The sequence below is a fragment of the Papio anubis genome, chromosome 11 (assembly GCF_008728515.1).
Source record: "Papio anubis isolate 15944 chromosome 11, Panubis1.0, whole genome shotgun sequence".
NCBI lineage: Eukaryota > Metazoa > Chordata > Mammalia > Primates > Cercopithecidae > Papio > Papio anubis.
Window position 1 is genome coordinate 91379213 of NC_044986.1, and position 27810 is coordinate 91407022.

General features: G+C 43.0%; 2 protein-coding genes and 1 non-coding gene across 68 annotated transcripts in view; 2 read left to right on the top strand and 1 right to left on the bottom strand.

The window, feature by feature from the left end:
• The window catches only part of LOC103887425, a 115505-nt gene extending 98983 nt beyond the window's left edge, over window positions 1-16522 (top strand). For 15 of the 20 annotated variants that reach the window (XR_002524227.2, XR_004177046.1, XR_002524233.2 and 12 more), the window contains 2 exons: window positions 6958-7077; window positions 16305-16522. Coding sequence is in view for 3 of the 20 variants with exons in the window: in XM_021943196.2 (XP_021798888.2) it covers window positions 4236-4312; window positions 6961-7031 (148 nt within the window). In the remaining 17 variants the exon portion in view is untranslated. Of the gene's footprint in view, window positions 1-4235; window positions 4324-6957; window positions 7078-16304 lie in introns of those variants that run through there. The other 5 variants (XM_021943196.2, XM_031652393.1, XR_002524225.2 and 2 more) reach the window with 4 other exon arrangements.
• LOC116269576 lies at window positions 6125-6234 on the top strand. The gene has a single exon (XR_004177198.1). It is a non-coding gene; the product is annotated as a U6 spliceosomal RNA (small nuclear RNA).
• A 7284-nt stretch (window positions 16523-23806) lies between the features above and the next one.
• The window catches only part of CREM (cAMP responsive element modulator), an 86884-nt gene continuing 82880 nt past the window's right edge, over window positions 23807-27810 (bottom strand). For 31 of the 47 annotated variants that reach the window (XM_031652399.1, XM_031652396.1, XM_003903548.5 and 28 more), the window contains one exon: window positions 23807-25040. In XM_031652399.1, the coding sequence (XP_031508259.1) occupies window positions 24896-25040 (145 nt within the window). In that variant the 3' untranslated portion in view covers window positions 23807-24895. The remainder of the gene's footprint in view (window positions 25041-27810) is intronic. The other 16 variants (XM_021943193.2, XM_031652397.1, XM_031652395.1 and 13 more) reach the window with 1 other exon arrangement.

Below are 27810 nucleotides of genomic sequence, written 5' to 3' on the forward strand. Positions count from 1 at the left end.
GGTGTGTGACTGGCGGCCCCCCACAAATTTGTGGGATACTAGAGGCACTGTATGTAAAAACACCATCCTTTATCATCTGTGGCAACAAGAACCTTTTGCTGCCTTAGTCTATTCCTGGGAGTCAATTTGTGAGGATGGGGATCGTTGAGGCTGCCTGTTCTATGCCCTCTCCAAGAAGCACCTCTTGTTTATTGATAAAAACTTAATTGAAATCTGGAAAATTACCTCCTGGGCATTCCATGAAGAGGCTTATTAGATTGAGTTGCTATTTGTGTAAGTACATCTCAGGAAATTCTTTTTTTTTTTTTTTTTTTTTTGAGACAGAGTCTCGCTCTGGCACCCAGGCTAGAGTGCAGTGGCTCAATCTCGGTCCCCTGCAACCTCTGCCTCCTGGGTTCAAGCAATTCTCCTGTCTCAGCCTCCCAAGTAACTGGGATTACAGAGGCACACCACCATACCAGGCTAATTTTTGTATTTTTAGTATAGACAGGGTTTCACCATGTTGGCAGGCTGGTCTCAAACTCCTGACCTCAAGTGATCCACCCACCTCGGCCTCCCAAAGTGCTGGGATTACAGGCTTGTGCCACCGTGCCTGGCCACATCTCAGGAAATTCTAATCATCAGTGGCCAAAAGATTGATTCTTTAAATTACAAAGGCCCCCTAAACTGAAACTATTTTAGAGACCTCTCATTCCAAACAAGTGCCTTATTTGTGTTTAGGGAAAGATCAAATTAAAAGAAAGGCACTAATAGTATCATGGCTAGCCTTAGACATTTTCCTAACAAAAGTTTCAGAACAAAAATCTGACAGAAAACAAAATTAAAATCCTTTGTACACTCAAATTGCCTGCTTTGGATTCCCTGCAGAACTTGTAGTGGCAGCCACTCCACCTTGTGGCCTAGGAGTTAAAATTCTGTGCTTTCACCACTGTGGACTGGGTTCGATTCCCAGTTAGGGAGCCACTTCCTTTTGGTTAAAAGGTTCAAAACCCCAAAATATTGGCTGTTTTTCCTGGTTGAAATCTGATAATAAGAGATTATTATCTCTTATTATTATCTCAGTAAGGGCTTCAGCTATGTGAGACAGATAAACTTTAACCTGTTCCATTTATATAAACACAGTTTAATCCACCTATCCTTTTAAACTAGTGAGTTTTACCAGTCTCATGGCTATAATTTTGAAATCAAAGCTGTAAGGCCTTTATTTACTTCTGCATGTTTTTTTTTCTTTTCTTTTCTTTTCTTTTTTTGTTTGAGACGGAGTCTCACTCTGTCGCCCAGGCTGGAGTGCAGTGGCACTATCTCGGCTCACTGCAAGCTCTGCCTGCCAGGTTCAAGCGATTCTCCTGCCTCAGCCTCCTGAGTAGTTGGGATTACAGGCACCCACCACCACACCCAACTAATTTTGTATTTTTAGTAGAGATGGGGTTTCTCCATGTTGATCAGGGTGGTCTTGAACTCCTGACCTCAGGTGATCCACCAGCCTTGGCCTCCCAAAGTGCTGAGATTACAGGCGTGAGCCACTGCGCCTAGCCATCTGTATGTATTTTTATATACACATGTTTGCTTGTATATTGTCTACATGGTGCCAAATTGACTTATAAATAAATTAGCATTTATAAATTAAGTAAATGAGCCCAAATTATTTTCAAATTCATGCAACTTTAATAACCTTTGATAAATAAAGCCAGTTTTAATATTGTTGATACAGTAAAATGAAAACATCGTCTGAATTTAATTTAGACATTCTGCCTGAGTTTAGACGGGTTTATACTGTCTCCATGATGTTTTAAGGTTGTAAACCTATTAACAGCTTCTGTAATTTTTCTTGTTGTTGTTGTTGTTGTTTTTGAAACATGGTCCTGCTCTGTTGCCCAGACTGGAACACTACAGCCTTGGCCTTCCAGGCTCAAGTTATCCTCTCACTTCAGCCTCCCGAGTAGCTAGGACTACAGGTGCATGCCTCCATACCTGCCTAAATTTTTTTTTTACTTTTTGAAGGGATGGCGTCTCCTTATGTTGTCCAGGATGATCTTGAACTCCTGGGCTCAAAAGATCCTCCCGCCTCAGCCTCCCAAAGTGCTAGGAGATATTTTTGAAACTTGCTTGATTTGTCTGTGACTTTATGACTTAGGTTTGGAGCCATTTGATTCTGGAGTCTACACAGTGGCCATGGTGAGGCCTGGGGACCCACGTGTGTCTGCAGTGCCTAGGCCCATCTTCCCTGGCGCAGCAGGATTTCCTGGCCATTCCGGGAAGGGTTGGGTCCTCTGGGTATTGTCTTTACAGCTCTGGCCTCTGTCCTGGGCTCTGCCCCTGATACATAGCAATTAAAATGACTTACTCCCTAGGTTTTTCACTGAAAAATAGGGCTACTAAGAGTTAAAATTATTGTTAATATATAACTAAAACTAGAACTGAGAGAAACACTTCTGTATACAGAGTGTATAAGAAAAGTATGTGTTTTTGGTGAGGAGGGCGATAGGAAAGGCATGAGAATGTGGTTTTTGCTACAGGAAAAGTAATTTTGTCTAGTTTAGATGAATAGATATAGAAAGTTGGGGGGGAAGAATGAGAAAACTTGGAAGAGGTTATAAAAGGTAAACAGAAATCTTACTTTGTGTGGTCAAAGTTGATTGAAATTGGATGCATCTATTTATAAGGCTTTGTTGAAATTGGCCTAACTATTAATAATACACTAATACAGCATAACATGGTAGCTCACATCTGTAATTCCAGCACTTTGGGAGGCCAAGGCGGGGAGATCACTTGAGTCCAAGAGTTCGAGACCAGCCTGGGCAACATGGAAAAACCCCGTATCTACTAAAAATGCAAACACTTGCTGGGCATGGTGGTGCACCTCTGTAATCCCAGCTGCTTGAGAGGCTGAGGCAGGAGGATCGCTTGAACCCGGGAAGTGAAGGTTGCAGTGAGCTGAGATCACTCCGCTACTCTCCAGCCTGGGCAACAGAGCAAAACTCTGTCTCAAAACCAAACCAAAACAAAACACTAATGCAAAAGTAGAAGTTGGTTTTCTCTTTTGAATGAGATTTTCGTGTAGTATTAATAAAAGCAAAAGGTTTTGTTTACCTTTGAGATAAACTGTAAAAAAGGGGAGAAGGAGAGACAGATTCTGTTGGTCTTATGCTATCTTTATTAGGTCTTTTGATCGTTTGAAAAACTGAGTGTCTCTCCATCAAAGAGTAAAGGTTTTTGCTTTTTGAAATCTGAATTATCACTTTAGCTAAATGAATATTACTTTGCAGTGACCTGTACTCCTATTTTGATCAAGTGTTTTAAACCTTTCATATCGGATAAACATCCCAAAGTCAAATTTTAAATTCTAAAATTGTCCTTTTAACCTCGAACTAACTTTTAGAGGTTCCAAAAAGGACTCCTGGGAGTCCAAGAGAGATGTGTTAGGCGTATGTACTACGTAAATAACTATATGGGAAGCATTGTTAAATGAGAAATGGTATTTAACCTTCTTTGAGTTATATTTATATAAATGTATTATCAATATGTGCTCCAAAATTGTATGAGATTCCTAAAATTCTTACGTGTCTCAGTATTTGTTATCAGTCATAAATATCACTATTATGTCAATTTTTGGTTTTTATTTTTGTTTTTAAGAGACAGAGTCTCACTCCGTCACACAGGCCAGAGTGCAGTGGTGTGTTTCTTACCCAGACTGGTCTTGAACTCCTGGCCTCAAAGGATCGACCTGCTTCAGCCTCCCAAAGTGTTGGGATTACTGGCGTGAGCCACTGTGCGTGGCCGATGATTATGTTTTTTGTTTCTTTGTTTTTGAGATAGGGTCTCACTCTGTCGCCCAGGCTAGAGTGCAATGGCGCCATCTCAGCTCACTGCAACCTCCGCCTCCCAGGTTCAAGCGATTCTCCTGCCTCAGCCTCCCAAGTAGCTGGAATTACAGACGCCCACCACCAAGCCCAGCTAATTTTTGTATTTTTAGTAGAGATGGGGTTTCTCCATGTTGGTCAGGCTGGTGTTGAACTCCTGACCTCAGGTGATCCCCCCACCTCGGCCTCCCAAAGTGCTGGGATTACAGGCGTGAGCCACTGCACCTGGCCCGTATTATGTGAAACTGTAGTATGCTGCAGCACGGTGCAGGCCTGAGTCCCTGGTCACGGTGGGTGAGGAAAAGAAGAGCCTCTACTGAAGCAGTTCTCAGCCCTGTCAGGGTATCTTAGTCCATTTTCTGTTGCTTTTAACAGAATACCTGCAACTGGGAAATTTCTAAAGGAAAGGAGTTTACTTCTTACAGTGGAGGCTGAGAAGTCCAAGGTCAAGGGTCAGCACCTGGTAGGACCCTTCTTGCGGGTGGGGACTGCGGAGTTGTGAGGGTGTCGCCCGGTGGAAGGGGCTGCGTGTGCTAGCTCAAGGCTCTCTTCCTCTTATAAAGCCACCAGTGCCACTCCCACAATAACCATTAATCCATTAGCCCATGAACCCGTGAATGGGTTCATGGGCTAATCCATTCATGAGAGTGGAGCCCTCATGACCCAGTCGCCTCTTAAAGGCCCTGCCCCTCAAGACTGCCACATTGGGGATTCAGTTCCAACACCTGGCATTTGCCAGACACATTAAACCACAGCACTGGGTAACAGAATTGTCTGTAGAGCTTTGTAAAAATACACGTTTCCTAGAGTTTCTGATTGAGTAGCACAGGCTTCAGGCACAAGTCTTTCTGGTTTCACTCCTATACAGAGGTCCTTCCTCCGTCCTGTTCGTGTGTGTTTAGAAATCTAACAGATGATTCCTGACAATACTCATTACTGCTGGTTCCCATCTGAATGTGTTTGGGCATCCTGCCACCAGAACCAGTTGGTGACAATTCTAAATCCATTTAATGTTCTGAATGTGGGGCTCCAGAAATTCCTTCTTAAATCTCTTTTGCTTCTCTGCCTCAGGGGCTGTCATTACTGCAACATTTTGTGGCAAGTTCCAAAGACAGATAAGAAGGCTGTCTTCAGTTCCTGTCCTGCCTTCCCTATAAAGTATCTGATTTCTGAATTTTTCTTTTTTTTAAAGAGAGAGGGTCTCACTCTGTTGCCCAGACTGGAGTACAGTGGTACAATCGTAGCTCACTGTGACCTTGAACTTCTGGCCTCAAGTGATCCACCTGACTCAGCCTCCCGAGTAGCTGGGACCACAGGTGCATGCCACAATGCTTAGCTAATTTATTTATTTATTTATTTATTTATTTGAGATAGAGTTTCGCTCTTGTTGCCCAGGCTGGAGTGCAATGGTGAGATCTCGGCTCACTGTGACCTCTGCCTCCTGCATTCAAGCGATTCTCCTGTCTCAGCCTCCCCCATTACAAGCATGTGCCACCACGCCTGGCTAATTTTGTATTTTTAGTAGAGATGGAGTTTCTCCATGTTGGTCAGGCTGGTCTTGAACTCCCGACCTCAGGTGATCCACCCAACCCGGTCTCCCAAAGTGCTGGGATTACAGGAGTGAGCCACTGTGCCTGGCCTGCCTGGCTAATTTTTAAAATAGAGATAGTGTCTTGCTTTGTTGCCCAGGCAAGTCTCAAACTCCTGGCCTCAAGTGATCCTCCCACTTCGGCCTCCCAAAGCTCTGGGACTACAGGTGTGAGCCACTGTGCCTGGCGTGGTGTCTTCTTACCTCAAACGGGAGCTTTGTGATTGCCTGATAGCCAGGCTCATAGTAGAACCACAGGCTCCAGAGGTTCCCATTCCATGGGAATAGCAGAATAGGGTCTTAATCAATCCATATGTGACTGTCAAGGATCCCTCCCCCTCCCACGAAAGTTGCCAATTTCTCTTCTTAAATTAGTGCATATTCTAGACCTCGGTGGTAAAATGGGGAGAGACTCCAATGAGATACCTCCCCAAAATTCACAACAAAATAGAGAGGTGGTTTAAAAGCAGCAAAATAATGCAGTGGCAATTACAAAAGGTACTTGTGGATAGGGCATGGAGGGATTGGTCTTACTTATATCATAATCTTAAAAAATTCCCATCAAGAGTAAGAGTGACGTGGGAGAGTCCCACTATCCTCTTGACTAAGCAGGTTCTAGGTGCTCCTGACTCATACCATTCCCACTCCTAGCAGCAGTATAAGGGGAACAGATGTCGTGCTCGCCTCAGCAGCACGTATACTAAAATTGGAATGATACAGAGAAGATTCGTGTGGCCCCTTTACAAATATTTAATAAAAAGGCAGGGCGAGGTGGCTCACGCCTATAATCCCAGCACTTTGGGAGGCCGAGGCAGACAGATCACTTGAGGTCAGGAGTTCGAGACCAGCCTGACCAACATGGTGAAACACCATCTCTACTAAAAATACACAAAAATTAGCTGGGTGTGGTGGCACGCGGCTGTAGTCCCAGCTACTCAGGAGGCTGAGGCAGGAGCATCGTTTGAACCCGGGAGGCGGAGGTTGCAGTGAGTCGAGATCACGCCACTGTACTCCAGCCTGGGCAACAGAGCAAGACTTTGTCTCTAAATAAATAAATAAATAAGAGGAACGGAGGTGAGTGGCAGTGGGGAATTCCTTAAGAATCACCCTAATATACCCAACAAGAAAGGGGCGGGCCACACAGAGACATAGGAATCCAAGGATGAATTTTTCCCAAGAACAGAAATCGCGGCGTTCCACTTGCCATTTTGTTGGCGCTCCCCGGGTTGGGAGGAAAGCTGGAGAAAGTGGTTCCAGTTTTTGGCATCTATGGAGATAATCGTATTTTTCCTTCTTAACAAATGAATATGAGTTATATTCATAGATTTCTTAACATTTTTCCATTAAAATTTTTTTTTGAGTTTTTGTGTTCCTGAGGTGCATCTCATTTAGTTGATCTATATTGCTATTTAAATGTACTTTGAAATCATCTTTATGAATATTTTATTCAGAATTTTGGCTCTCATATTTAAAAATGAAATTGGTCTGTAACACTTTCGCCCTCTCCAGCAGCTGGATCCATGGGCTTGGCAGCCACAGTGATCATGAACTTCCGGCTATGTCCTAGAGTCATTTCTCTCTGAGGATGTCAGGAGGAACCCCAAAATGTCATCAAGACACTGGCTGCAGGTAGGCCTCCTGTTTCTGCCACTGCTCCTACCGCCACTATTTGGCCGTAAGTTCCTGCCATCAGAGTTGGCGTGCACATGCACGCAGACTCACATTCACACTTTGTGAGCGTGAACAAGTAGGTTCCCAGGGAAGCCTTTATCACACAGCAAATCCCACCGAACACTTCCACCTCCCACAAAAAGGAGCCCTGGAGTTACGAAATTCTCTCCTCTCCAATGCACGGGAGTGTTCAAGTTCTCCAAACCTGGGGGCGGCCAATGCTCAGGCTCTAGGCAAGCAGCTTCCACCCCAAGCACACCGATAGATTTCCCAACAGAAACAGGTTCTTTTTTTTTCCTCTCAAAAGTATTCTGGTGCCAGCTACAAAAAATACATAATAGTAGCTACAAAATAAATGTATGTATTTTCAATGTATTTTAAGGAGATACGATATTAACATTTGGGTATATTTTATCGACAGAAGGGATTGTACTCGGTGTTGTCAACCCTTTACTTAATATTTTTGAAAAACTACAGATAGGTTGGGTGTGGTGGCTCACACCTGTAATCCCAGTACTTTGGGAGACTGAGGCAGAAAGATCACTTGAGGCCAGGAATTCAAGACCAGCCTGGCCAACACAGCAAGATCCTATCTCTACAAAAAAAATTTAAAAATTAAAAAAAACTATAAATAAAATCTCAAATGCATGCTCTATTACTTCACGGGTGGTGGTGGAGTCTGCAATCTGTAGTCTTGTGAATAAACATACCCCAACCGACGTTCAAAATAATGGGACCAAAGGTAAAATTGAATCACTAAAATCACAGTACAGATCTGCTTAGGTCAGACTCCACAATGTGGAAGCCTCATATTCCTAAAGTGCTGGGATCACAGGCGCCCGTCAGTTAGGAGTTGCATTCCCCTAGGAGTAACAGAAACCTCATGAGAGTGGCTTGAATACTAGAGTTTATTCTCATATAACAGCCCCGACATAGGGGGCCTTTCAGGAGCCAGTATGGCGGCTTCACATAAAAGCCAGGCTGGAGTCCTTACGATGCTGTTTCTGCCTCTCCATCCTCAGAGTGTGACCTGTCATCAAGGTCACCTTGTAATTTAGGACGGCCTGGATCCTCCTCAGCCATCATGTTTGCAAGCTAGGCAGCAGAGAGGGCAAAAGTGAGCAGAACTTTGCCCAGGCTGGAGTGCAGCGGCACGGTCTGGACTCACTGCAGCCTCTAACTCCTGGGCTCAAGGGACCCTTCCACCTCAGCCTCTGGAGTAGCTGGAACCACAGGCACCCACCACCACACCCGGCTAATTTTTGTATTTTTAGTAGAGAAGGGGTTTTGCCACGTTGCCCAGGCTGGTCTTAAACTCCTGGCCTCAAGCAGTCCACACGCCTCGGCCTCCCAAACTGCTGGGATTACAGGCGTGAGCCATTGCACCTGGCCTATACTGTTATTTTAGGAGCGTAAAACTAACACAAATGGTGTAACTCTTAGATCAGTTTACAGTTTTTTCTTATGGGAAACACGGTCCAGCATTGATCCTTTGGATCCACGTAGCTGTAATTCATGCATTTGAACTGCTGAATAGCATTCCTTTGTAGGAATAAGCTACAGTTACCCTTCCTTACCGAAGGACACTTAGGTTGTTTCCAACATTTTCTTTTATCTTTTTTTTTTTTTTTTTTGAGGCAGAGTTTTGCTCTTGTCACCCTGGCTGGAGTGCAGTGTTAAAATCTCAGCTCACTGTAGCCTCCGCCTCCCGGGTTCAAGCGATTCTCCAGCCTTGCCTCCTGAGTAGCTGGGATTACAGGCATGCCCCCAGCTAATTTTGTATTTTTTGTAGTATTTTTAGTAATTTTTTATTTTTAGTGGCCGGGCTGGTGATCCACCGGCCTCATATTCCTAAAGTGCTGGGATCACAGGCGCCCGGCGAAAATTTTCTATTATAAACATTGTTGCAGTAAACAGTCTCCTTGTATCAGCCTCCTTATTTGAGAGTCTCTCAGATATAAACCTAAGAGGTCTCCCAACATACCTGCCTCTTCAAGGCTGATAGATAGCGACCAATTTCTCTATAAAGATGCAATTTACATTCCAACTAGTAGTGTAGGAGTCCCCATTCCTCCCTATCCTCCCAACACTAGGTGGTATTATAGTTTCTCACCCATCTGCTGAATATGAAATGATAATTATTGTTTAAACTTCATTTCCTCAAAACAAGAAAGATTCAGCATATTTTCCTGTTTATTCATTGCTTTTTCCCTTTTGTAAACATTCAGTTTTCACCCATTTTGCATGTGGATTGTTGTATTTTTCCTTATTAATTTACGTTAGTTCTTAAGGCCGGGCACGGTGGCTCACACCTGTAATCCCAGCACTTTGAGAGGCCACAGTGGACAGATCACTTGAGGTCAGGAGTTCGAGACCAGCCTAGCCAACATGGTGAAACCCTGTCTCTACTAAAACTACAAAAAAAAAAAAAAATTAGCTGGGCATGGTGGCGGGTACCTTTAGTCTCAACTACTGGGGAGGTTGAGGCATGAGAATTGCTTGAACCTAGGAGGTGGAGGTTGCAGTGAGCTGAGATCGCACCACTGCACGCCAGTCTGGGCAACAGAGTAAGACTCTGTCTCAAAAAAAAAAAAATTAGGCTAGTTCTTGTTATATCTAGATAATAATCCTCTGCCAGTTTTATGTGATGAAAATATCTTCTAGTCTGTGGTTTGTCTCTTACCCTTGTTATGGTGTTATTTGTCATACAGCAGTTTTCTTTTTTCAACATAGTTGATCTCTACCTGACTTTTCTCTATTGTTTGAGCTTTTCAATAATTTTTCAACAAATCTTAATCCTGATATAGACATTCTTCTAATTTCCTTCGAAAGTTTTAAAGTTTGATTGATAGAATGTATTTTTATTATTTATTTATTTATTTATTTATTTATTTATTTATTTATTTTTGAGGCAGAATCTCGCTCTGTCGCCCAGCATGGAGTGCAGTGGTGTGATCTCGGCTCACTGCAACCTCTGCCTCCTGAGTTCAAGCGATTCTCCTGCCTCAGCCTCCTGAGTAGCTGAGATTACAGGCACACACCACAACGCTCAGCTAATTTTTGTATTTGTAGAGATGGGGTTTCACCATGTTGGCCAGGCTGATCTCGAACTCCTGACCTCAAGTGATCCACCCGCCTCAGCCTCCCAAAGTGCTGGGATTATAGGTGTGAGCCACTGGACCTGGCCAGAATGTATTTTATTAAATGAGGTATGTGCCTCATTTAATTTATCATATGCATAAGCAGTTATCCAGCACCGTTTATTGAATAGTCTGTTCTTTTCCTCCTGGTCTGTAATACCAGCTCTAGACATACCGTACTCAGCAAGTGGTTGTCACTCCTTTGTGTGTCATTGGTCTCACACTCTGCATCTGTTCCATATTACTCAAATCACAATCGTTTTCTAGAAAGTCTTGATACCTGGAAAGCAAGTTTCTCTCCTTATTTAAGTCATTTGACTATTTTTTACTGTGTTAGTCTCCTGTTGCGGTTATAACAAATTACCACAAACTTAGGGGCTGAAAACAAAACAGGTTTATTCTCTTGCAGCTCTAGAGCTCTGTGTTCCTCCTGGAGGCTCTTGGGAAGAATCCATGTCCTTGTCTTTTCCAGCTTCTAGAAGCTGCCTACATTTTTGGGCACATGGCTCCTTCCCCTTCTGTGAGGCAGCAGTGCAGCATCTTCTGGTCTCTCTCTCTCTCTGCTCCTCTGGTAACATAGCCTCTTTCTCACTCTGACCATCCCACTGCCCTCTTAGAAGGACCCTAGTGATTGGCCTACCCAATAATCCAGGATAATCTCCTCATCTCAAGTCCCTTAATTTAATCACATCTGAAAACTCTCTTTTGCTATTGTAACATACCCACAGGTCCAGCCTTTAAGAGGTGGACATTTTCATGGCAGCCATGATTCAGTCACCACATTGGGCTTTCACAATTCACTGTGAGTTTTGAGATGTTTGCTGGGTTCTATGGAAAAAGAAGCCCTGTTAGGGTGTTGATTGGAGTAGTATTGAATTTATAGATTGATCTGAGAACTGACATCTTTAGAATACTGAGCTTTTCCATTTATAACATGGTTTCTCTATTTTGGCCTTCTTTTGTGCCCTTTAGTAAAGATTTACAATTTTTTCTGTAAAATTTTTGTATAGCCTTTGTTACGTTTATTCCTAGGTGCTGTGTATATGTTTTGCTGTTATGAACACGATTTTTTACTATTCAATTTCTACTTGTTTTTTGTAGGTATATAGGAATACTATTAAATTTTAATTTACACATTTATCTTTTATTTAGCAAACTTACTGAATTTTATTTTGCTTTCTAACCTTTTGTCTGCAGATTCTTCTGAATTTTGTATATGGACATTTTAATCTGTAAATAATGACAACTTGTTTTTTTTGTTTTTTCTTATCTTGTTGCACTAACTAGGCACTTCATTACAATATTGAATCATGCTTCTAACTACACTAATAAGTAAGCTGGTTGTACACTGTCAAGTTTTGGGAGTTCCTATCTGTATTAGTCTGTTCTCACACTGCTATAAAGAAATACCTGAGACTGACTAATTTATACATGGAAGAGGTTTAATTAACTCATGGCTGGGTTCCACATTGCTGGGGAGGCCTCAGGAAGCTTACAATCATGGCAGAAGGCAAAAAGGAAGCAAGCATCTTCTTCACAAGACAGCAGGAAAGGGCGTGTGTGAAGGAGGAATTGTCAAACACTTACAAAACCATCAGATCTCGTGAGAACTCCTCACTATCATGAGAACAGCATGGGGAAAACCACCTCCATGATTCAATCATCTCCCACCAAGTCCTTCCCTCGACATGTGGGGATTATGGGGATTACAATGCAAGCTGAGATTCGGGTGGGGAGACAGCCAAACCATATCACCATCTATTCTTGGTTTGCCAAGAAGTTTGTCTTATAAATGTTTTGACAACAAGAAAGGGTGTTGAACCATAGCTAATGATTTTCTGCATCTAGTGAAATATGTTTTCTTTCTCTTTTTGAATGTTAATCTGTTGATGTATATCCCTAGGATAAACCCTACTTGGTCATACTGTAATATTTTAAATATATATCTGGGTTTAGTTTACTAACACTTTATTTAGATCTTTTATATATTAGTTTATCAATTAGATTAGCATATACATTTTCTTTTATACTGGACTTTCCCAATTTTACTACAAATGTTTTACAAATCTCATAAAATAAGTTAGGTTTCTTTTACTATTTTCTGTAACTGTTTTTTTTCTAGGATAGGAATCCATACCTTGAAATCTGATAGCACTTGCTTGTAAAGCTGAATGACCCTGGTGTTATTTTGTATAATTAATTTTTCTGAATGCTTATACTGTTCACGGTTTCTCTTTTCCCTTGAGTTGGCTTAGAAATTTATGATTTTCTAGAAAAATGGCCCAGCTTGTCTAAGTGTTGTCACTGATCAGCACAAGGTGCTGCCAGAGGGTGGGCTCTGAGATGGACTTGGCATGCACACAGGGGTTCATAAGGATGCTCTTGGGAGGGCAAGAGTCCAAGAGTGGGTGGAGGGAGAAACAGCTCCTGTGCTGGTCAAATGACCACCTCATCTGACCCCACAGGGAGCTCAGGAGTGAGATCGACCCTAGGTGTTGTCTGGCGGGGCCACCTGGGTCCGTTGCTGGATACAGACCTGTAAGCATCGGGTGAGGCAGCACCCAAAGGGACTGAGTTGAAAGCTGTGGGCTGACAGCACTCCCAGCAGCTAAGGGCAAGATCTTTTATGGCAGGGGAGCGGGGGATGTCCCAGTCTTCCCCACAGCCACCCCTGCCCGCCAGCTGCTCAGTCACATACATTAAGAGGGTTAAGAGAGCAGCTCCTTGGAGGTTCTGGGGAGTGTGGGGGAGCCTCCTCCTGGGGATGTTTTTTTCTTTTTCTTTTTTTAGAGACAGGATCCCACTTTGTCACCCAGGCTGGAATGCAGTGTTGCCATCATAGCTCACTGCAACCTCCAACTCCTGGCCTCAAGGGATCCTCCTGCCTCAGCCTCCCAAGTAGCTGGGACTACAGGTGTATACCACCATACCTGGCCTATAGGAGAATTTAGAAGAGGAAGATTAATAGGACAAACCACAGCCCTTCCCACCACAGCTGGCCTCAGGCTGCGGTCCACACTCCTCGTCTCTTTCCTCTACATCTGTTCCCCATTCATCCATCCCTCAGCTGGCACATCTGCTGTTCTCAGCCGGGGTCACTGCACTTGAGGTGCCCACATGGATGGCCTGGGTGCCAAACATATGCTTCCAGTCTGGAGCAGAAGCCTTTCCTCCTCCTGGTAATGGTTGCCAGTCAGTGCCACCAGAGGGTGACTCCCCTTCCTGCTGCAAGGTCCCTTGGCACAAGGAGATTAAGTCCCCCAGTGGCACCTCCCCTGGCAAAAGTGTCCTCCTGGGACCAGGCCCTTTAGACCTGCAGAACCCAAACTTACAGCGATGGGAAATGCCAATTCCTTTCCCAGCTGGTCCCTGGAGGTGAGACAGGCAGGGCCTCTGGTCCCTAGGCCCATGCATTCTTCCCACTGAGCACTGCGTAAAGGTCTCTAAAGTGCAGCCTGTGTCCTGGAGGACGGCACCTCATCCCCTGAAAGTCCTGCCCTGGAGTGGGGCCTTCAGCCGCGCCTCTATCAGGTCCGCTGTTCTGTGGCTTCACTACAGGATCCTGTGTTCCTGGGCCAATCCCCCACCTCCCTTGCTGTAACATGGGTCCCAGGCCTGATGTGATGTTACGAGGTATCCCATGCCAGAGGATCAAACATTCTGTCTCTGTCCCTTCCAAGGTGGAAGAGGGTCCCTGTCACTGACTTGCCACCTAGTGGCTGGTTCTTCTCCAGTGCCAGTGAAGGGCACAGTACTGGTCTCTGCTGTTGGCAGATTGGATATTCAGTTGCATACATTGCTAGATTAGCTTGGCAAGTAGACGTATTAGTTCCATATTGCTGCATAACAATCCCCAAACTTAAGAGGCTTAACAGAGCATTTATTATCTCACAGTTTCTGTAAATCAGGAATCTGGCCCTGGCTTAACTGGGTCCTCTAACTAAGGGTCTTTCACAGGCTACAATCAAGATACTGGCCAGGGGCTGGACGCAGTGGCTCACACCCATAATCTTAGCACTTTGGGAGGCTGAGGTGGGAGGATCGTTTGAGGCCATGAGTTCGAGAACAGCCTGAGCATTATTTTTATTTAAAAATTTAAAAATGTGCCAGGTATGGCAATGGACACCTGTAGTCCCAGCTACTCGGGAGGCTGAGGTAGGACGATCACTTGAGCCCAGGAGTTTGACGCTGCAGTGAGCTATGATTGCACCACTGCACTCCAGCCTGGGCGACAGAGTGAGACCTAGTCTTTAAAAGAAAAACAATAATAAAAATAATAAATAAAATAAAATTATTGGTTAACTATAAATGGGAATGAATAATCTTACTGGGGTGATGGAAATGTTCTAAATCTGTATTGTGGTGATGATTATACAATTTGGTAAATTTGTTAAAAAATCATTGAATTGTACAGTTAAAATGGGTGAGTTTTCTGGTGTAAAAGTTATACCTCAGTTAAGTTACAAATACACACCACATTAGTTGTAATGCTCTGTACAACCACAGAATATCAGCAAAGACAGCCATGAAGGACTTTTTTCATAAACCAAATTTTCCAATGAAAATGCCACCAACCACTAGATGTAGCTGCCTTTTCACGACAAGAAGGCCTTTGTTCTGCGTCTCAGGGACTTGAAGTTATCAAACATCAGGAATAAGGAAATATTTGCAAGTATCAGCTTATTCAAATCGATCATGATTGAGCCTATCAAATCATTTTATCCTTGGGTACAATTTAATAAGCAATTGCTTTTCTGCTAAGAAAAATAAGTGTCAATAAAACTTTTCAAATAACATGGAAAAATCTTCTAAAGAAAATATAGCCTCTCCCTTCATTACTTCAGTTCTTTCAAGAATATTTAAATAATAAACTGGGTTATGGGACAGTAACCCTCCTAATGTACACTGAAAACCACAACCTTTTCTAAGCCAGTGATAATTTCTGTTAACTTGGTGCGGCCCTGTTAGGTTGAGAAGGGCAGAGGAAACTCCTGTGGTGGAAAATTTTCAGTCAGTCACAGTTTGGCACATTTATAAATAACATAAGTAAAACAAAATTTGCCCAAGTAAAGTCTTCATGTGTCAAAATCTTAATCTAGTTACCAGAATCAAAGTAGATGTCCTGCCTTCATCACAGGCCAGTTTCAGCCTAAGACTTTTTTTCTCTTAAATGCTGGGCAAGCCTCAGAATGGATTATTAAAAATACTGATATTGAAGACATTCTGAAAGACAATTTTATGGGTTCATGACCTGAGTACTAAGAATCTAGAAGCTGTGTTCACAGGGATGAGGGAAAAAACAAGATCTGATGAACTCTTCTCTGAAATTAACATTTCATGTGAAAATTTTCATCACAGTGTCACAAATGTCAAGGTCAATGTGGAGAAAACAGAGGTTTCCAATCAAACAGAGGTCAAGTGACCTTGCCAAAGTGACACAGGGAGTTTTAACAGAAAAGCTAGGACCAGAACCCAGGTCTGGTGGCTGTCAGCCATGGTTCCTCGAGCCAAGCCCACACCCACTGTTCATTCTGCCCTTCACAGCGCCTGTAGCTTTGGGCTTTGTTGTTTTGTTTCTGTAGTTCTTTTTATCCAGGATGGATTTTTAAGAACATAGGTAATCACTGTCTGACTCATTTTAAAAAATCAAAGTCATGAAACAGGGGTGTCTGGGATCCTAAATGCTCTAGAAGTATTCAAGTAATTGATTGTAGTGAAAATCCCTAAGAAACCACAGCTAATCTCAATGTCCTTTGGTGGGTAAAGTCTATACCAGCTGTGGAAGAGTCCCCGCAGATTTTCTGCTAAGCCCCTCCAGCAACCCAGTCTTCTTTCTCTATTATTACATGGGATGTTCCCTGTATGAAACCTTCTGCCCGTACTCCAACTTCCCCTCCCTGCCCCCCAAACTGCCACAGTCCTGTATTCCTGGAGCAACAGCAACCCAGCATTTAATGATGTTAAGTCAGGTTACTTGACTAGAAAGACTAATAGGTTAGGCATGTTATACCCTTGATAAAGTAGATTTGTCTTCTACCCTTCTAGGTCTAAACTCCAATAAAATCCAGGTGGGTTACATCAATTCAGACATCTGGATAAAAGGATGAATGAAACCATGTACATAATGCAAAACTGTGCATGCCAGGAAAAGAAATTATACTGCCTAAAAGCTGCAACCTTCATGACATCAAATCTATTTTAATACTGGCTGGTTATGTGAGGAAAAGGCTAATAAAAAAAAAAAATTCTGGCTGACCAAAGAAGTATGCATGTGTGTGTATTTATTTTTAAATTAATATTGAGATGGATTAATGTTCTAAAATTTGGACTTTTCAACATTATCTTATTCATAATATCATATATTATATCAAAAGTCTCTGAATAGAAACTGTTCAAAGGCATCTAATCTAATAATCATTACCATGTCACTAATCTAACCTCTAAGCAATTGCTAAATGCCATCAGTACCTTCATCTCCGATTACATTTTCATGATATTTCAAGCTACAATAACAAAACAGATGCTGATCTCGGCCTTACTAAGCAACAGGATATGTATACTTTTTAGAGTATGAAAATATCACCGCTCTCCCACAGTCAATGATACTTATTTTCCAAGAACTGTCAAAAAACTTCTAGTGATATGGTTATGCTCATCCAATTCCCATGAGGCCAACACCGTGATCACAGGTTACGATAAAAACTAAAATGCCACCCACAGCCATGTCTGAGTGATACGTAAAACGCTTTGACTCTTTTCCACTATGTCCTTCTTTTTTTTTTTTTTTTTTTTTTGAGACAGAGCCTCATTCTGTCACCGAGGCTGGAGTGCAGTGGCGCGATCTCCACTCACTGCAAGTAATTCTTCTGCTTCAGCTTCCCCAGTAGCTGGAACTACAAGTGCGTGCCAACACACCCAGCTAATTTTTGTATTTTTATTAGAGATGGGGTTTTGCCATGTTGGCCAGGCTGGTCTCGAACTCCTAACCTCAAGTGATCCACCCGGCTCGGCCTCCCAAAGTGCTGGGATTATAGATGTGAGCCACCGCGCCTGGCCTCATTTTCCACTACGTTCTAACCACCTTAAGTAACCATCATATGCAGTTAAAGCAAAACTGGTAATTTTACTGAGAAAAGATGGATTCATTTTAAAGTCACTTACTTGCTAAAACTTTGTGGCCTGGAAGTAATGTCTAAAGTTCTTATGTTAAGTAATTCAGTCTATTTGCAAGTAACTGTGTACTCTTAGAGAAAAATCTTTAGTTTGATTCCCAAACCTTGTCAAATTATTGCCCCTTCCCCACAGTTAACCCAAGACTCCCCAGAGTTACTCTGAATATAATTTACCAAATTAGATCAGAAAAAACAGCCCTTACTCCCTTGCCCCCAATAGGGCTTGGCATACACTTGGAGAGTCCCTTGCAGAAAAGAAATACCACCCGTTGAGTTTTGAAATGTTCACGGACTGTTTCCAAGAAAATAAGCCGCTTGGAAGTCCCACATACACTAGGTGGCGCTGTGGCTGTGACATTAAACAGTCTTTGTGCTGGGTAAATGCTGGGTAAGAGCACACATAACTTAAAGGAAAATTAGGCCCAACCCCAGATCATACAGTTCAGTGTCCTCCAACACTAGAGTACTTCAAAAACATGCCAGGAACTTGAGCCTGGCGTGGTGGTGGCACATGCCTGTGGTCCCAGCTATTCCGGGGGCTGAGGCAGGAGGATTGCTTCAGCCCAGGAGGTGGAGGCTGAGGTGATCTGTGATTGTGTCACTGCACTCCAGCCTCGGCAACAGAGCAAGACCCTGTCTCAAAAACAAACAAACAAACAAACATGCAAGGAACTGGTTAAAAATACAAATACCCAGACCTACTGAATGAAAATTCCAGAGGTATGGGACACAAAACAGAAGACGCAGACGGGCACACTCATGCCATCCTCTCCCGGGACAGCCCACTTTCATCCACAGCCCCCTTATTTGGGCTTCTTACCTCCTCAAAAGTCTATCAGTAGTGGCTGGGCAGTGGCTCATGTCTGTAATCCCAGCACTTTGGGAGGCCAAGGCGGGTGCATCACCTGAGGTCAGGAGTTCGAGACCAGCCTGGGCAATATGGTGAAACCCCATCTCTACTAAAAATACAAAAATTAGCTGGGTGTGGTGGTGTGCGCCTGTAGTCCCAGCTACTCGTGAGGCTGAGGCAGCAGGATCACTTGAACGCAAGAGGCGAAGGCTGCAGTGAGCCGAGATTGCACTACTGCACTCCAGCCTGGGCGACAGAGTGAGACTCTGTCTCAAAAAAAAAAAAAGAAAGAAAAAAAAGAGTGTGTCAATCATGAACTGTGTTTTAAAAGGTAAGAATTTAAAAGTTCGTTCCTAAGTCAAGCCTGACACTGGTCTGATGTAAGTTAGCGCTTCTGAGAGCTCCACGAACGTTGAAAGCAAGAGCTCTCATATACCTTGTTAACAGCCATTTGTCCTAGAAAATGACTGAACCACAAGTCAAGCATCCTTCATAAAGTGAGGTGGCTGAGATAGATCTGGCAGAGTCCCTGTGTCCTGCAGCTGTCACAGAGACCAGCTGGACTTTTGCATAGTAAGTGATGGGGTTTTTCCTTCCAGCTTCCGTCCATTCAAACCACAGGGACAAATCCTTCCTCAGAAAGCTATGCTGCACAAAAGCTGGCTGAAAATCCAGTTTATAGAAAAATAGAGGCATCACAGTAATATAAAGATTATCACACTAGTTCAGAGATCTGAGTATTTCTAGTCTATTGTCAATAGCTGGCAATATTTAAGTAAATCAGCCTGAAATTTGGTTTTCTTGTCTATAAAATGAAAGGAGTAAATTACACCTGTTGGTCAGGCTCAGTGATTCATGCCTGTAACCCCAGCACTTTGGGAGGCAGAGGCAGGTGGATTACTTGAGCCTAGGAGTTAAAGAACAGCCCGGGCAACATGGCAAAACCCCGTCTCTACAAAAAACACAAAAATTAGCCGAGCATAGTGGCTTGTGCCTGTAGTTCTAGCTCCTGGGGAGGCTGAGGTGGGAGAATCGCTTGAGCCTGGGAGGCGGAGGTTGCAGTGAGCCAAGATCGTACCACTGCACTTCAGCCTGGGTGACAGAGTGTGTGAGACCCTGTCTCAAAAAAATAAATAAAAATAAAAAAATTACAACGGCGAGACCTCTTTTAGCTGTGATTCTATTTCAATAAGCGTAACTGTGACTTTGATGTTCCAATAGCTAGCCAGTCCTTAGTCCTTAAACTGTGTAAAGTCATTTTTTTTCCTGATCAGCATCAGGGATTTGAAAAACCAGAGAGAAGTGAAAATGTGCTTTTGTGCATTTGAACAGGAAGGTCTGGGTGTTCCCACACATAGCCACTCAGAGCCACAGAGCTCTCTCTGCAGCCACCACCTGCTTGAGTCATTGCCAGCAAGTGTTTCTTATCACTTTCCTGCCTTTGGGTCCAGACTGGGTGAGAGCTGCCAGGGCAGAGGCTCCCTGTCCTGGTTCTGCGCTTAGTCCTGAGCCATGTGACCTTTGGCAAGCTACTGAATTCCTCCAGCCTTGCTTCCTCATCTGCAAAATGAGAGCTGTTAGGAGAATAAAATGTGGAAGCCCCTAGGCGCAGGGTGAGCACTCTGTACACAGTAGCTGTTATTCTTGACTGCCATGACTGCGTGGCTGTAGCATCCGTGGAGCTACATACACAGCTGGAAGAAAGCAAGCCCAGGACGGTGCTGGTAATGTCAGGGTTGCCACAGCCCTAGGTCCCAAAGCTGCCCTCTCTCCTTCTGGACTTCTTACAAAGGCAGCCTCACTTGTTGACTTGAAGGAGTGAATGAACATGCTGACTCCCATGTCGCTTTCTGGAAACTCCGCATCACATAGCCCTGAAGATGGGACAATTTAAGGATACAGGCAACATGATCAATGAATCATGTATATATTATAGCTGGGACTATAGGTGCACACCACCATGCCCAACTAATTTGCTTAATGTTTTGTTTGTTTTTTGTGGAGACAGAGTCCCACCATGTTGTCCAGGCTGGTCTTTAATTCCTAGCTTCAGGCAATCCTCCTGCCCTAGTCTCCTAAGGTGCTGGGATTATAGGCATGAGCCACCATGCCCAGCCAAGAAAATGGATTTATATAGAAAAACTTGCCCACAAACCATAAAGATTAAAATATACCATGCTTGAGTAGTTCAGAATCAAGTCTATGTCTTTAAAATGCTCTTAGAAAAGGTGAAGCATGGCCAGGCATGGTTGCTCACGCCTGTAATCCCAGCACTTTGGGAGGCCAAGGCGGGTGGATCATCTGAGGTCAGGAGTTCCAGACCAGCCTGGCCAACATGGCAAAACCCTGTTTCTACTAAAAATACAAAAATTAGATGGGCATGGTGGCGCACACCTGTAATCCCAGCAACTCGGGAGGCTGAGGCAGGAGAATCACTTGCACCCAGGGGGCAGAGATTGCAGTGAGCCAAGATCATGCCACTGCACTCCAGCCTGACACATCTGAGCTTCTGAGAACCATGGTATACTACCATAGGACAGTCATTGCATTATGGCCAGCCAACTAGCAACAGCTCTGCCTGCCTCACACGTCAAAGCAGGCTAATTATTTTTGGTGTAGACTAGAACAATCAAGTTGGTTTCACAAATCATATTTTTTAAAGTTGTACTGTTAGGCACATGGGAAATCGCATGTTTTGGACATAAACATATATGAAGAAAACTGAGAAGTGTGGTTGAACAAGGAATGAGGCATCTGGCACTGAAACAGCCGCCATTCATGCACAGTATGTTGCTGATGTCCATGTTCTCAGTTTTCAGGCATGTCTCATGGTCACACGTTTAAATACTAGAAGGAGTTCATTTCCTTAATGTTCCCATCTCACATGACTTAGCGTTATGAAGTACCTAGTTAGATAGGACAGAGAAGGTATGCAGTCCCCTAAACCTGGAGCAGTAATTTCTATACCCAGCAGTCCAGATTCTGAAACTTTTAGGATTCAAAGAAAGACACACACAGTGAGAACTCTGGATCCCGCATGCAAGGGTATGGGGAGCGCTGTGGATCCCGCACACACGGTGTGTGAGATGTGCAACGTTCCCCCCTGCAAAGCTTCCCCTACTGCTGGTTCTGTTGAGGGAGAGGTCGTAGGCAGTATCTGCTGTAAGGCTGAAAGCACTGCTGTCAAATGGTGCTATTTTGGTAGCAGAAGCTTGGTTTCAGGGATACATTTCATGAACAAGAATAAGAGTTCCCGTGCATGTCTGGGAGCGTGGCTCAAGCCCCAGCCTCTCACAAGCTGTTCCTCACTTCTTGAACAGGGTAAGCGCTCACTCAGTCCCAGCGCCAGACGTCCCCAGTGTCTACACGCCATTCTTCCAGAAGCCCAGTTTTATTCGACATTGATGGCCATATGCTTCCCCAGAGCCTGGAAGCTCCCCAACCCTAGGGGCAGAATCCTCATGAGCAACCCAGTGCCTTTCAGCCCAGTCTTTGGGCTGGGAGGTGGAGGTTGCAGTGAGCCGACATCACACCATTGCACTCCAGCCTGGGTGACAGAGTGAGACTCAGTCTCAAAAAAACAACAAAAAAAAACAACCAAAAAAAAAGTACCCTCCAAAAAGGGTGTTGTCTTTCCCATTTCTGATGCCTGGGACTGTGGCAGCAATATTAGGTCAGGGGAACCAGCAGGTAGAGGGAAAAGAATGAGGAGGCAGGGTCTGGTCGTGATGACATTGTTGTCACTAAATTAGCAAGCCTGGAATTTCTTACCACTGGACTTCTTGTTTTGCAAGGTAGTATATTTCCTTATTGCTTAAACCACTGGGTTTGGGAAGGGGGACTTCTGTTGCTGGTGGTCCCAAGAAATTGGATAGAGTCCCTTTCCTCTGAAATAATATAACCTCTTTTACAGACTGGAGTACACACATGCACGCGCACACATTCATTCTGTCTTCCCCAATTTTCAAATGAAACTAACTCTTGGGTGAGAACTAACTTGGCCTCCCTCGTCCTCCAGACCCAAGCTCCTTGGAGCAGTGTGTGTGCTCTGTATTCCCTAAGTACCAACCCCATGCCCCAGCACTGTCAATCACTTCAAGGCCCAGTTCAAAATCCACTTACCACATGAAGTCTCCTATTTAACCCCCAGCTGCATCTTTCTAGAATTCTAACATGTAGCGTGCATCATCTCCAACTTTGTACATCTTGCCTGCTGATCCTCGTGTCCCCTCTGTGTGTCCATCCACCCCAGCCACACCGTTGATGTACAGCGACTGACTGGGCAGATGAGTGAGTGCAAGGCCCTACTGTCCTGCATCTGAAACCTGGAGTTTTCCTTTCCTTTTTCTTCCTTGTCTTCTTTCCTCATCTTCTCTGTAGAAGAGAAGACAAAAATTGAGATAAAAGAAATTCAGGCCGGGTGCAGTGGCTCACATCTGTAATTCCAGCACTTTGGGAGGCCAAGGCAGGTGGATCACTTGAGGCCAGGAGTTTGAACCCAGCCTGGCCAACGTGGTGAAATCTCATCTCTACTAAAAATAGAAAAATTAGCTGGGTGTAGTGGCGCATGCCTGTAATCTCAGCTACTTGGGAGGCTGAGGCAGGAGAATTGTTTGAATTCGGGAGGTGGAGGTTGTGGTGAGTTGAGATCACGCCACTGCACTCCAGCCTGGGCGACAAAGCAAGACTCTGTCTTAAAAAAAAAAAAAAAAGAAAGAAAGAAAGAAAATTCAGAGCTCCGACTCTGAAGGGAGAATACATATTTTTAAAGAAAGCCAACAATGACATGCCCTACTTGCTGGGAGCGACAGATAAGGGAAAGAATTCCAGTGGTACAGGAGAAGCAGCAGCTGGATGCTCCACAAACCACCTCCCAATTTTCCATCTCCCACTACACTGCCCAGATCTACTCTTGAAACTGGGGGGTGGGGCGGGGACATCCTTAAAGCAGAAGTCACAGTAGGAAACACAGCAGAGTCCAGCACGCAGCAGACAATCAAGAAATGTCAGGGAATGAGAGGGAACAGAGCATCCTGTGGTGAGGGCTTTGGGCTTGTTTCCTGAAGCTTTTTATTATTAAAACAAGATGAAACGTAGATCACACTGCGGCTTCGACTGTAATGAACCTCAGCTGAATGTGCCGACAGCAGGATATCTGATCTAATGTGGACTTTGAGGCTTTTTGAAATGAAAAAATCTTGGGATGCTTTTGTTTTTAAAATTTCTGTGGTTGTTCGCTAAATGGCAAAATAGGGGGCCACCAGCCAGACAGCTCCAGACCACCTACAGATAGTCTCAGGCCATCACGAAGGCCGAAACGCTAACAGCCATTCTTTTCTTCTGGGTGCACAGCCTGCGGCCATCCCCACCATGAGATGGTAGAAAGGGTGCATGCAAGGATCAGCACCCAGTGTAGAAACTGACTTGTACCTGGAAGGTATGCAATGTGATCCCAACAGGCTCATTCCAGATAGAAAAAATATGTCATCACTTCCATTAGTTAATATTAAACCGACACTAAGAACTTCTGCAAGATCTTTTATGTTACACAATACAGTTAAAAACTGTAGTAAATGTTCAGATATTTAAATGAGCACCAAACACTACAAAGTGCAACCAACATGGTTCTATTAAAAACTCTCTTTGACTATGGCATTCAAGGACAGCAATACAATCTTTTTTTTTTTTTTTTTTTTTTTAAACAAAGCAACTAATATAAAAATCTGCAAATGCCATATATTCATATCTAGGCTATTCTTCTCATATAGGCATGCCATTAGATAGACTTTCTTTCTATTCTTTCCTGAGGTATTTTTTTTGTGGTTTACTTTCATTGTACTGCTGGATGCATTATTTTTGATCATCCTTTCCTAAAATGATTTAAAGACCTGCAAATAATTTTATTGCATAGGACACTACTGATGACACAGAGAATGGGAGCTGCAAGTACGTGGCATTGGAACAAGCCTTACAAATATTGCATTTTAAGAATCTGTTACATACATTTTTTTAGTTTGTCTCTTTTAAAAAATTTGAAGTTATAGCTATGACTTAACTATGTACAGTGAAGCATTTTAGGAATGTTAAGAGATTAAAGAAGATGAATGATACAAAGAAAAGAAGCCACCATTCTTGCCAGCTATATACTGTATTCCTTCAAAAGCAACTATACATGCTGTCTTCAGTTCATAGTTAAATATTTCTACTAATCTGTTTTGGGAGAACAAATGTCTTTCAAGGTTTCAAGTTCCTCTACAAGCTTCTTGTTCTGGACTTCCAGCATTGCAACTCGGCTCTCCAGACATTTTACATATTCTTTCTTTCGACGTCGACATTCTTTGGCAGCTTCCCTGAAAAAAGCAGAAGCAAAGGGCAAACAAAGCATTTTTTTGCATGCTATTGACAAACAGGTCAAAGTAAGCTCGGTAAGTGTGATCACAGCTGCATTCCACATCCAGGAACAACATTCCCAATTCAATTTCAAACACTAATCCGAACTGGATTCTTAAGGGTCACACGTGTCCTTTCCACAAGTCCACATGGCAATAAGTAGGACTGCTGCATCTCCTGCCTTGATTAGAGTTCACAGTAAACAAGGTCCAAGTCAAAGACAGTTACTCTACTTTATGGCAATAAAGATCTTTGAGGGCCTTGAGTTCCTCAATGAGAGTCTTGTTTTGGTTTTCAAGCACAGCCACACGATTTTCAAGACATTTGACATATTCTTTCTTCTTCCTGCGACACTCCCGGGCAGCTTCCCTGGAACCAACACAAGGCAAATGACTACAGCAACAGCCTTCCAACACAATCCACAGTGGGTCAGTGCACTTCTGCCCCCCGAACTCAACAGCCAATCGATCCTAGGTAAGGACTGTACAAAGCCACATAACAAACATAACCAAGCACATGCTTTTTGTAAGATAACCATCAGACAACAGGAATGACTTGAGAACACAGTTTGCCCAGCATTCATCACAAATGGTGTTTTCTTAGGGCACACATTCCACTGGTAACAATGACCAGAACTGTTTTCAGTAAACTACAATAGGACCACATCCCCAAGTGGAATTTCTACAAAAACATTTATAGATCCTTTCAATTCTCTTAATTTTTTTGTCTCTCAAAAGGCACATACTCCAACATAGTAAGTTAATTTTATGCGATCAAAAATGATTATAAGAATCTTCAAAAACCTTAAATATCAACACTGGAGATTTTTAGTCTTCAAAACTAAATCTCAGTAAAACAAGATCAATTGTGACTGCAAGACACAGTTTATTGGCTAGAAAACACAACATGGATAAATCATAACAATAAACAAAAGATGTGCATTTTTATAAACCAAAATGAAATGGACAGTGCTTCTGAAAATTAAAGACGGGGGCTACAAAATACAACACTCAATAACTCAGACAATTTAAACCCACAAATGTGAGACCACCACAATTAAAATTATAAAAAAGAAGCTACTGAGTAACTCCGGGCATATTTCAAGACTGTTTCCTCATCACATGCATTTAATATCCAATATGTTGAATTTTAAAGCACTAATAAGCCCCAAATGAAGGAACAGACCAGTAGCCAAAGCAACAACACAAACAGATGAGTTGAGTTAGTCATTTTCATACATAACCCCACCAAAACAATAAGTAGAGCCAACATTTTCTCTTTTTCTTTTTTTCAGGGTGGGAGGGATGGCAACCACTTCCCTTAACTCCTCTGTAGAAGATACCCTTTGATTGGCCTCATTTTGGAGGATTCAATTCCAGAATAACTGCCTTTGAGGTAGATCACCCTTCATATCAAAAAAGCCTACACTGAAACATATATTATCATTCAAATAGGTTAACAAAAGCAGTGTTGAATGTCTAAACGCCAGTTTCTATAATGCCAATTAGTATCCTGAACCACATGTGATGTATACGTGATTTTTTTTTTTTTAAGATAGCTGACTCTCACTGACTGGATATCTGTGTTTTCACTGTGGAAGCAAGAGTCAGCAAAGAACCTTCAATCCAAATGAACTGCAGGAAAAGATCGACCCCCACTTCCTAGCCAGGAACAATGGACTCACCCTGTGAACGAACAAAGTTCTCAGACTTCTCAGCTGGTTAACAAAAAAAATTTAAAATGTAAAATTGAATTGAACGTTATAGTGACTAATTTAATCTAAATGATGCAATTGGAAAAGTTAAGAATAAATCCAAACACACATTTGCCACTTTGGGAACACAATTCAACTCTTTTCCACAAAGGAACTGAAATTCATTTATGAATACCAAGGTTTTCATGAGTAAATTATATTAAATTCTAGATCTAGAAGGAAGATAGTCCTTTTACAAAACAGGCTTACCATTAGATGAAAAATTTAAAGACCTAATAGTAGTGTTGTGGGTGTTTAATCTTTAACATTTTATTTACTAAGCTATTATAAATATTCATACTTCATATTTTACATTTGAGTGTGCATGTGTGTGTGTGCACGCACAGACACACATATTACTAGAGTCAAAATGTTCCAGGCACAAAGCTTTCCCCGATCATATCAGTAGATGGTACATTCCTAAGTACTCCTCAGCCATGGAAAACACCTGTTTCTTCTATTAATAGTGAGCTCAGTTTTCAGGCTTGCATGTGTCTGAGTATATCCTCAGCACGGAGAGGAAATGCAAGGCAAAGAAGAAACTCTGACAAGGCTGGAAAGAAATAAAAACTGTTGCTGGATTGGCAGAAATGCAATATAATTAAATATCGAATATAGATACCAAACAAAGAATAAAAAGAGAATATGTAAGAGATCTATCTGTGAAAGACTAAAGCCTACACACTTTGCCAGGAAGTGAAATCTGCAGGTTATCATGGGGTATTTTCGGGGTGCCCGATGCTGGGATAGAGGACAGGCACTAGAATAAAGACTGCCTGGTTGCCCTGGTTCTGCCCAGTTTGGGCCATGTGATCTTGACCAACTGTAACATCTCTGAACTTCTGGTCCTCATCCGTAAACTGGGCATAATAATCACCTACTCTCATGTAAGCATTAAAGACACAGTAGAACAAAGCACTGAAAACCTGCTAAACAGGATAATGAGCAACCTAACAGCCAGGTATCATCTGCTTTTCTCTTGTCTTCTCTGAAACTGAGATTTAGAAAGCGAAAATAAACCTTTCTCAGAATCCCATACAGCTAGGGACTAAAGACCTATTTCTGGCCAATGAAATGTAGGTGAAAGTTGCTGGGAGGGTCTTCCAGGAAATGTTTGCAGTTGAGCCAGACCTCAGCTAGCCCCAATTTTTGGCTCTAGCCCTTCTTCCTTCTTCCTGTCTGAGGCAATGGCTAGAGGTTCAGCAGCCACGCTGTGATCATGAGAATGAATGATACATGCTGAAGATGACACAGCCGGGAGCGGGAGCCTGGACCCTTGATAACAAACACTGCTGAGCCTCTGTCCTGGCTGCACACAATGAGGACATTATTTGACACTTAGGACTAAGGTGACAAGACTACTGGGAAACTCTAAGACAATTCTGT